This window comes from Callorhinchus milii, unplaced genomic scaffold (assembly GCF_018977255.1).
Source record: "Callorhinchus milii isolate IMCB2004 unplaced genomic scaffold, IMCB_Cmil_1.0 Scaffold1, whole genome shotgun sequence".
Taxonomy (NCBI): Eukaryota; Metazoa; Chordata; class Chondrichthyes; order Chimaeriformes; family Callorhinchidae; genus Callorhinchus; species Callorhinchus milii.
Window position 1 is genome coordinate 12,226,317 of NW_024704742.1, and position 12,157 is coordinate 12,238,473.

The window sequence follows — 12,157 nt, forward strand, 5'->3', positions numbered from 1 at the left end:
AGGCATATGTTACTGGTATGGGTCTGAACAATAGTAAATAATTGTAAAGTGCTTTTGTTTTGTATTTTAAATCATAAAAGAACAGCAGAAACTTCCCCATTAACATTTTCAGCACAGATGGTTTCATGAACTTATATGTATTGTTTTTTTTCTTGGCCTCTTAAACTGTTCCTTTTATACTTTGCAAGTAATAGTGAGCGCCAACAATAATTGCGCCTGCTTCTCAGTTACTCAATTTTCTACCACCAGCTTTAACCATTGGATTTGGATTTTAAAATGTCCATGAAAAGAAGACAAGAATTGCATCAACGTATTGAAAAACTGGACTTAACCACTTTCCAAGCCAATTTTGTGGCATTACTATTCTCCTTTTAATCCTGGTATTAGTCGTGCTTCTGCCCTATCGCTTAAAATTCATTGGCTCAGTTAGAAGCACTCTTGCCTTGGAATAAGAAGGTTATGGGTTCAAGCTCCACATCAGGACTCGGAACCCATATAGTCCAGGCTGACACTCCAGTGCAGTGCTGGGGATGTGCTGCATTGTTGGAGGTGTCGACCTTCGGATGAGACTTTAAACCAATGTTCCGTCTGCCTGTCAGGTGGATGGCAAAGATCGCGTGGCACTGTTTGAAAAGTGAAGGGAATTTCTTAATCCGAGTGTCCGAGCCAACACTCCCCAGAGAAAATTGTTAATTCACTTCATGGCTGTTTGTGGGACATTTTGTACCTCCACAAACACCTACCGCCACACACACACACACACACACACACACACCTACCTCCACACACACACGCACCCACCTATCTTCACACACACTCACTCACCTACCTCCACACACACATACTCACTCACCTACCTCCACGTACCCACCCACTTAACTACACACACACATGGCCGCCCACCCAACTACCTCCACAAACACGCCCGCCCACCTAACTTCACACACGCACGCCCATCCACCTACCTCCACACACACACACCCACCTACCTACACGCACACACACAAACACACCTATAATAATAATAATCCTTGCATTTGATATAGCGCTTTTCACGTCGGGAGGACGTCCCAAAGCGCTTCACAGAACACACTGTAAAGTGAATTGACTGTATATTTGTGGGCGAACGCGGCAGCCAATTGCGCACAGCAATGTCCCACAAACAGTCGTAGATTGAAAATGACCAATTTATTATTGTTTTTGGTTTTGGAGGGATTATTATTAGGCGTGTGGAGTAAGGAAACTTGCCCAAGGTTTCACCCTGCCTGGAATTGAACTCAGGTCTCTCACTTGCAAAGCGAGTGCTCTAACCAATGAGCTACAGGACTCCACAGTCCTCCAAACACACACACCAACCTACCTTCACACACACACTCACTCATCTACCTCCACACAGCCACCCACCTACCTCCACACACACACACCTATCCACCCACTTACCTCCACACACACACACGGCCATCCAGCTACCTCCACACACACACACCCACCTACCTCCACACACACACACACACACCCACCTACTTCCACACACACCCACCCACCTACCTCCACACACACGCCCACCTACCTACCTCCACACACACACACCCACCGACCTACCTCCACACGTACACACCTACACACACACTCACTCACCTACTCCACACCCACCTACCTCCACACCCACCCACCAAACTCCACTCACCCACCCAACTGCAAACTCCACACACACAGACCCACCCACCTACCTCCACACACACACACCCACCCAACCATCTACCTCAACACACCCACTCACCCACCTCCACACACCCACCCACCCACCTCCATACACATATACCCACCCAACCACCCACACACACACACCCACACACCCAAACCATCTACCTCAACACACCCACTCACCCACGCACCTCCAATCACACACACACATTCACTCACACACCTACCTCCACACACACACACACGCCCACCCACCTACCTCCACAAACACATGCCCACCCACCGAGCTCGACACACACACGCCCGGCCACCTAACTTCACACACGCCCACCCACCTACCTCCATACACATATACCCACCCACCTACCTCCACACACCCACCTACCTCCACACACACCCACCCACCTACCTCCACACACACGCCTACCTCCACACACACACACACCTACCTCCACACACACAGACCTTCCTCCACACACACCCACCCATCTACCTCAACACACCCACTCACCCACCTCCACACACCCACCCACCCACCTCCATACACATATACCCACCCAACCACCCACACACACACACCCACACACCCAAACCATCTACCTCAACACACCCACTCACCCACGCACCTCCAATCACACACACACATTCACTCACACACCTACCTCCACACACACACACGCCCACCCACCTACCTCCACACACACATGCCCACCCACCGAGCTCGACACACACACGCCCGGCCACCTAACTTCACACACGCCCACCCACCTACCTCCATACATATATACACACCCACCTACCTCCACACACCCACCTACCTCCACACACACCCACCCACCTACCTCCACACACACGCCTACCTCCACACACACCCACCCACCTACCTCCACACACACGCCTACCTCCACACACACACACCTACCTCCACACACACACACACCTACCTCCACACACAGACCTTCCTCCACACACACCCACCCATCTACCTCCACACACCCACACCCACCTACCTCCACACACACACACAGACACACGCCCATCTACCCACCTCCACACCCACCCACCTCCACACACACACCCACCCACTCACCTCCACACACACCCACACACCTACATCCACACACACACAAGCTCACCAACCCACCCACCCACCTACCTCCACACACACACACACCCACCTACCTCCACACACACACACACATACCTACCTACCTCCACACACACACACCTACCTCCACACACACACACACCCACCCACCTACCTCCACACACACACACATACCTACCTACCTCCACACACACACACCTACCTCCACACACACACACCTACCTCCACACACACAGACCTACCTCCACACACACAGACCTACCTCCACACACCCACACCCACCCACCTCCACACACACACACACCCACTCACCTCCACACATACACCCACTCACCTCCACACACACACACCCACACACCTACATCCACACACACACACACACACGCTCACCAACCCACCCACCTACGTACCTCCACACACACACACACCCACCTACCTACCTACCTCCACACACACCCACCCACCTACCTCCACACACACACCCACCCACCTACCTCCACACACACACACATACCCACCTACCTCCACACACACATCTACCTCCACACACACACACCCACCTACCTCCATACACACACACTCACCTCCACACACACCCACCCACCTACCTCCATACACATATACCCACCCAACCACCTCCACCCACACACACACACCTACCTCCACACACACACCCAACCATCTACCTCAACACACCCACTCACCCACGCACCTCCAAACGCACACTCACCCACGCACCTCCAATCACACACACACATTCACTCACACACCTACCTCCACACACACACACGCCCACCCACCTACCTCCACACACACATGCCCACCCACCGAGCTCGACACACACACGCCCGGCCACCTAACTTCACACACGCCCACCCACCTACCTCCATACACATATACCCACCCACCTACCTCCACACACACACCTACCTCCACACACACCCATCCACCTACCTCCACACACACCCAACCACCTACCTCCACACACACACCTACCTCCACACACACACACCTACCTCCACACACACACACACCTACCTCCACACACACAGACCTTCCTCCACACACACCCACCCATCTACCTCCACACACCCACACCCACCTACCTCCACACACACACACAGACACACGCCCATCTACCCACCTCCACACCCACCCACCTCCACACACACACCCACCCACTCACCTCCACACACACACCCACCTACATCCACACAGACACGCTCACCCACCCACCCACCCACCTACCTCCACACACACACACACCCACCTACCTCCACACACACACACACACCTACCTACCTCCACACACACACACCTACCTCCACACACACACACCTACCTCCACACACACACACCTACCTCCACACACACACACCTACATCCACACACACACACACGCTCACCAACCCACCCACCTACGTACCTCCACACACGGACACACCCACCTACCTACCTACCTACCTCCACACACACACCCACCCACCTACCTCCACACACACACCCACCCACCTACCTCCACACACACACACATACCCACCTACCTCCACACACACACCTACCTCCACACACACACCTACCTCCACACACACACACACACACCTACCTCCACACACACACCTACCCACCTACCTCCACACACACACACCCACCTACCTCCACACACACACACCCACCCACCTCCACACATACACCCACTCACCTCCACACATACACCCACTCACCTCCACACACACACCCACCCACCTACATCCACACACACACACGCTCACCCACCCACCCACCTACCTACCTCCACACACACACACCTACCTACCTCCACACACACAGACACACGCCCATCTACCCACCTCCACACATACACCCACCCACCTCCACACATACACCCACTCACCTCCACACACACACACACACACCCACACATACAGGTCCGCATCGGAGTGCTTTCTGGGCACATCACCTGCACGCGTGCACTCAATTATTATTTTGATTTGTTTTTGGAATGGGATCTAAAATGTGGCAATTGTTAGTACAAATTATAAATGGTAAATGATTCCGACCTCTGCTCCCTGACTCGCTGCTCTGTCAGGGGGTTGTGTGAGGGCGGGGAGTTCCTGAGGTTTTAGTCATCGGAAGGGAATCGTCCTTTCTGACCTGAATCCTTATCAAGTGTTAGAAATCACTGCAGAAGACCCCGGTGACCTTCCCGGATGGATTTCGCTCAACTAACTTCAATCAAAACAGTGAGATTATTTTTCTCCCTATTTCCCTGTGCATCAGTCTGTTTCCTTTCACCATTAAGGTGTACTTAATCAGTGTCGCTCCAGGGGTTCTCTTACATCATTTCACAATGCTTTATTCAACGCTTACTCAGATCTCGGTAAGTAGCCTGAAGTTGGGTATCAACAGCAGTGCTGTTGGCATTGTACACTCAACAGAGCAGTGTATTTTACCATAATTTCTGTGCTGACTGACAGCTAAATGTGTGATGGCCGTTTGAGCAGCAACGACTCTTAAAGCTACACAATCAAAATTAATCTGCATTTCAGGCACTGCCGTGCACCACAGAGACTTGAGTACTCTTTACACTAATCAATAAGACATTTCCAGTTTGGATTTTTGCAAAATTGCAATAAAATTCTTCAGACAATGAACTTTTGACTTAAATTTCATTCAAATAAACGAGAATCAATAAACGTCTTAAATTAAAAGTCAAGTCCAATGTCTTCACAGTTGTTGCTGATTTTCTCGGTTCTCTCTTTTTCTTATTCTATGAATTCTTCAACACTGTTTCAACTTCACTACTTGTTTTATAAAATAATCCACAATTCAGTTAGTATCTAACATTTCTTTGATCTCTTTTCTTGCCTAATGTATGTACCATATTTTGACATGGGAACTAATTGGCACGAAGTTTGTAGACCCTAAATAAATTTATTTTGGTTTGGATTTTCTCATTCTTTGAGTGACGTTCAATCTCCACTTACCTCCTATCTTATCCCTTCTATTTATTTTATCTTGGAATTATTACACTGTTTTATTATCAATACATTTGTCTCTTGTCACTTCAGTGCTTTCTGCTTTGAACAGCCCAGATCCATATATAACCTCAGTGAATTAGGAAATGATCATTCTGTTGTTCAGGATGTAAATATTATCGTTTAGCAGTATCTTGAGATATTTTCCCCTGTGGATATACTATTTATATATCATCAGTGCCTTGGGACGTCCTCCTGACCCGAAAGGCTACACAAATGTAATGTTGTCATTATTTTGTTGTACATGGAGATTTAATTCTTAAAAATTAGAGGGATTTCATTCTAATCTAATTTTGCTCTCCTATGTTATGGCCTTTGAAATTGTCTTTCGTCAACATCTTTCTTTTTTAATCTCACATAAGAAGCTAGTCAAAACTGTATAGTGAATTCATGTTCTATTCCTTCTCCAGGATTTATTAAAGACTCCCTTTCATAACAATCCTTCCCCAGGATTGGATTTTTGAAGCGAACCTCTGGTGGACAATTATGGGTCTTCTGGTACAGCTTCGACTTCTACTGTGGAAAAATGTCATCCTTCGAAAGAGACAGAAGGTAACAACAACCAAATTACATTTGTATAGCGCATCTTATGTCAGGCGGACGTCCCAAAGGGCTGGACAGACAGAGTTATGGACCCAATCCGGTGGTCAGGGTGGAGGGCAGGTGGGGAAACAGTGAGATCGAAAGCATGGTCGAAGAGGATGGTCTTGAGATAGGTCTTGAAGGTGGCAAGGGAGGCGGTGAGGTGGAGGGATTGCGGGATGGAGTTCCAGAGGGTGGGGTCAGAGTGGCAGAAGGCCCGCCCACCAATGGTGGGGCGATCGAAGCGGGGGACGTAAAGCAGGCTGGAGCCCGCTGAGCAGAGGGAGCGAAAAAGATGGTAGGGGTTTAGGAAGTCACAGAGGTATGGGGGAGCAAGACCATGGAGGGCTTTGAAGGTGAGGACCAGGATCTTGAACTGTATCTTCTGTGTGATGGGAAGCCAGTGGAGTTGGGCGAGGATGGAGGTGATAGGGTTCGGAGCCTGGTGCGGAAGAGGACGTGGGTTGCAGAGTTCTGGATAATCTGCAGCCTATGGAGGGAGGAGTTGGGTAGGCTGACAAGCAGTGAGTTTGCAGAATCAAGTCTCAATGTAATGAAAGTATATATGAGGGTTTCGGCGGCCTGTGGTGTGAGACAGTGGCGGAGATGGGGAAAGCAGAGCGGGTCATGGCGCAGATGTGGGGTAGAAAAGATAGTTGAGGGTCAAAAGAAGACCCCAAGGTTCCAGACTGGCTTAGCAAGGTGGAGTGTGCAACCATGGATGGTGATGCTGTCAGCGCCTGAGGTGAGGAGGCGCTGACGGGAGCCAATCAGGAGGGCTTTACTCTTGTTGACGTTCAACTGAAGAAAGTTAGCTCTCATCCAGGACTTGGTGTCTGACAGACAGTAGTGGTCCTGGAATCAAGGGTGGAGGCAGAGAGGTAGAGTTGGGTGTCATCCGCATACATGTGGACCCCATGTCTGGGGATGATGTCACCAAGAGGGAGCATATAGATATTGAAGAGGAAGGGACCAAAGACAGAGCCCTAAGTAACACCTAAGTATGATGTGCATTTTCAAAGCAGCTATAATTTTCTGAAAATTCATAGCAACAACGTAAAAGCTTCCTTTACCTCTTTTTAACTTTGCATGAATTTCTTTTATGTGCAAAAAAAATGAAAGTGAGTGAGCACTACTGCAATTATAGAGAATGTTTGTAAGTATTCCTATGGAGAATTATTTACTTTAGCCACTCAATCTTAGACAGCACATCCTAGCCTTGGGGAGTGCTTAGCAATGATTCGCTTGGTCAATACCTAGGATTTAGGTGCTTAGCTATGATGAGAGCTTTATAGGTTATATTTCTAAGAGCTGAGGTTAAGAGATGATCTCCTTGAGCTGCTTGTATAAAAAAGTAAAAGAAAAAGCTTGGTAGTAGATGATTCTTCCTCTGATAGAGGAATCTAATTACACCTAAGCAGATCAGGAGATGTGACTTCACAGAGGCTTGTGTGAGTGGAGAATGCGCCAATCCAAAATGGCAGTAGTGAAAAAGTGAAATCCATGGCGATGTTAAAAGGGAGATAGCTAATACTTGAGAACTGATAGCTAATAGTTGAGTATGGGGCTAAAAACGCAATGCCACTATCAAAATTAGCCAAAATTCAGCTGCCTTTAAATTTATTTCCATAGATGTCACTCAGACAGATTTGAATCTGACAATTATGCATATAAGGCATATGCTAAATCACGTGAAACACTTTTATTCCTAAAAGCCCATTGAATATCTATGCCATAAAGATCAGGAAGATCCTCATTTTGTTGATGGGTCACTGTAAGAGAAATTCAGCTGATCTCCGCTTTCCAAAATATCAATAAACATCACCCTTATATTCCCATCACCATTATATTCCCATCATCAAGTTGTTCCGTAAATTAATGCAGTATCTTGGCATCATTAACCTTTTAGATAAACTGGTCCAGCTATTCATTTACAATTCATGCAAGCTATACTTCCTGAAATCTATCCTAACTATGCCCTTCGCAACCCTGAACCTGTGATCTCTTGACCACCTGCCTCTACTTGGGTGAGAAATTGGATTTTTAGTCCAAGAAAATAAAACAGATGCCTTCAGCAGAGGAGGGAAGAAAATTGTAAAGTAATGACATTTTATGATTAAAATATTGCAAATTTGTGAGAGGTGAATGTGATCCAGCGCCTTGGGATGTCATCCCGATGTGAAAGGTGCTATACAAATGCAATTTGTTGTTGTTCTAATTAAAAAGAAAATGTTTCACATAGTTGATTATGTAATGTTGATGAATCCTACGGTGCCAGCTTCTTTTCCTTATCAAGATGTCAGCATAATCCACTAAATAGAATAGAAATTATATTAGTTATCTGTCATTTTATTTTATAATTTTATAATACATTTTATTATTTTTGTTTCAAGATTCGCCTGATAATTGAATTTCTTTGGCCACTGTTCCTTTTCTTCATTCTGGTTTGGGTTCGGTCAACTAGTCTACCAATAAATAAAGGACAATGTGAGTATATCCCAAAACAAAACTGTAAAAGGTAGACATCACTGAAAGGCCTACATGTTAAATTGGAGAAATATACAAGTATAAGCTTATCTCAGTTGGAAGCACTCTTGCCCCTTGATCAGAAGGTAATGCATTTAAGTTCTACTTTTGGATTTTGAGCTCAGTCTTGTCTGACACTTCAGTGCAATGCTGTGCTGTATTTTTAGAGATCACATGACACAATTCAAAAAGTTAAGCGAGTTTCTCCTGGTATCCTGGACAACAATACATCAGATATAATTGATCATTTACTTCATTCATTGATGTACGTAGGATATTTCTGTGTGCAAATTGGCTGCCGATTTCACTGATCAATACTTAGTCTAACACTTCACAGTGTAAATCCTATATGAAGGATTTATTAAATATGAGAATTATTATTATGTGTTATTATTTCACAACTTGTCCAAAAGGTGACACCTCCAGCATTCTTCCAGTGCTGCAGAAACATAGAACATAGAAACAGGAGTAGGCCATTCAACCCCTTGAGCCTGTTCCACCATTCTATAAGATCATGGTTGATCTGTATTTCAAGTCCCATTACGCACCCTTGCCCTGTATCCCTTTATACCCTGACCTAACAAGTATCTATCCACCTCAGTCTTGAAGATGTGAATGGATCCAACATCCACAGCCTTTTGGAGGCGAGAATTCCAGATTTCCACAACCCTTTGAGTTAAAAACTGCCTCCTAATTTCACTCCTAAATGGTTTAGCTCTAATTTTAAGATTACACCCCCTTGTTCTGGATTCCCCTACCAGTGAAAATAGTTTTTCTGTATCTACTCTATTGAATCCCTTTTCTTATTTTAAAAACCTCAATCAGATCACCCCTCAACCTTCTAAACTCAAGGGAATCGAAACCAAGTTTACGCAATCTGTCCTCACAACTTAACTCTTTAAGGCCTGAAATCATTCTGATGAATCTGTGCTATACTGGAGTATCAGCCTTTTGAGCACATTGCTAGAACCCACAGCCTTTTGACCAAGTAGAAGATGATGCCAATTTGCTGGTGTTGAGAATGATATTTAAAACGCTAGATTATTGTTGTCTTTTTGTATTGGGAATTGAATTGCAAAGCTGTAATTAAGTCAAGCTGAACATTAATAAATTATGGTCAGCAACTCTACATATTGTGCACTATATGCTTTGGTAAATAAAAGTAACTGGCCTTCAGTTGACTTCTCTGAAATTCTTTCAAATCTCACACCTTGCAAACCATGCCTTCAGTTAACATTCTTAATTCCCCCTTTTCCTGCTTGCTGATCTCCATTATATCTGTTAAGGGATTGGAGGACAATGATTCTTTGTGAAAGGTACTTTAGAAGTGCAAAATGTTGTTGAGATTGCTGTAGCTTTTCCTTTTCATTTGTTAACTTTCCTGTAGCACAGTGGTTAGAACACTTAACTCACAAGCGAGAGACCTGGGTTCTATTCCTGGCAGGACGAAATATTGTGCAAGTTTCCTTATTCCACACTCCTCTGTTTACTTAGCACTAAGTAGGAACACAGTTGTTAGTCGATTGGCAGATCGCATTTCCGGGGATAATAATCCCTCAACAACAAAAAATAATAACTTGATCACTCAATTTGGTCACGACTGTTTGTGGGACACTGCTATAGTTGGCTGCCACGATTCGCCCAGAAAAATACAGTCAATTCACTTTACAGTATATTCTGTGAAGCGCTTTGAGATGTCTAGAAGACATGAAATACAAGGATTATTATTATTAATTACAAATTTAGTGTACCTGTAGTTCCCTTTGTACATGGTTTACAGAACTCGTACAATAGATCCCAATGTCACGCTGCAAATGAAGAAGGAATAACATGATTTTAAATGCCTCCCCAGCGTACTGTTACATCATGAAAATAATGAGCACGATTTAAATTCCAATTAAAGTGCTGGCCTCCAGGGGTAGTTCTGTAATTTCACATCAGGACAGCATTAAAAAAAATTCAACTCTCAATAAACATTATCAAGATTCACATATACTTGAAGGTCAGGAATTTAATTTCCATTGGATAATCTCCCGTGGCCAAAATATCAAAAATCAGTGTAAGAATCTGCAATGGCTTGGCATTGTGGCACCTTAATGCAAAGACCCAATTACATTAATTACAACACAACCACATTGAATGACAGTTTCCCCCATAATTTCCCCAGAAATATTCAACAGCAGATGCTGACACAAACTAGTGGATTTTGTGGATTACCATAAACGTTTTTAAACGTTTAATAATCTCTGGATTATTACTGACTTTTTCTCCAGTGATTTAATGGCCATGTCAACATGATTTTGATATTTTTTAATGAATTAAATTCACCTCCGCTGCCAACCTTTCTTCAAGCTGTAAACTCCTTCTTGAATAAAATGTAGAGCAACAATGATGACATTTATTCTCAAAGTCATTCACTGTCATAAATGGCATGTTGTTTAATCTACATCTTTGATTTGGATTTCTTGCATGCAACAACAAATTGCAGGAGTAGGAAGAAATAGAAGTGCACAATTAAATGTTTCTACAACGACAACAACAACAACTTGCATTTGTTGGCCAATGGTGAAGAAGGAATATAATGAGGAGAAGGAGAAGTTAAACGTGCATATTTCTGTAATTGGAAATTTCTCAGCATGGTGTTATCAGTCTGAATCCATCTTAAATGTTTTGTTCTATTTGGTCACTCAAGGTACATTGTGACTGTAAACTAAGCTTGGATTCCATGGTACCTGCTTAGAAAGGCAAACATAGATTGGATCTATAGGACTTTTTTGATCGTGCTTATGGTCATCTCCCCCCTCCCTGTCCTCCAAGCTTAAGGTCAGATTCCGCCACTGTCAAGCGCTCTGGGATGCCTCCCCACATGAAGGGCGCTATATAAATGCAAATTGTTGTTGTATCTGCTGCTGAATCTGATGAAACTTCATTCTATTGTGCAAAGATGACTTGATCTGATTTATCGCAGACCTCGGCTTGTAACGCAGTCACTTAAAAATCCTCGGTCACTTAAACATTTGAGCACACACACCACTGCTAAATTACGCGCACTAGCCCTCCATCAAACAAAAAATTCAGACTCCCACAATTGATTTCACAGAAACTTAGATCCCTAAAAAGCACTATTTCTCTTATTCTTTCCATTTATAACAGCAAGTTTTTTTTTCATGCCTATGACACACAAAACGCACATTAAAGT

At 45.0% G+C, this 12,157-nt stretch overlaps 1 protein-coding gene across 1 annotated transcript in view; it reads left to right on the forward strand.

The window, feature by feature from the left end:
* The window catches only part of LOC103188162 (phospholipid-transporting ATPase ABCA1), a 248,220-nt gene that overhangs the window by 13,151 nt on the left and 222,912 nt on the right, over nt 1-12,157 (forward strand). Inside the window, exons 2-3 of the mRNA XM_007908032.2 lie at nt 6,261-6,402; nt 8,826-8,919. Of these exons, the coding sequence (XP_007906223.1) occupies nt 6,337-6,402; nt 8,826-8,919 (160 nt within the window). The 5' untranslated portion in view covers nt 6,261-6,336. The remainder of the gene's footprint in view (nt 1-6,260; nt 6,403-8,825; nt 8,920-12,157) is intronic.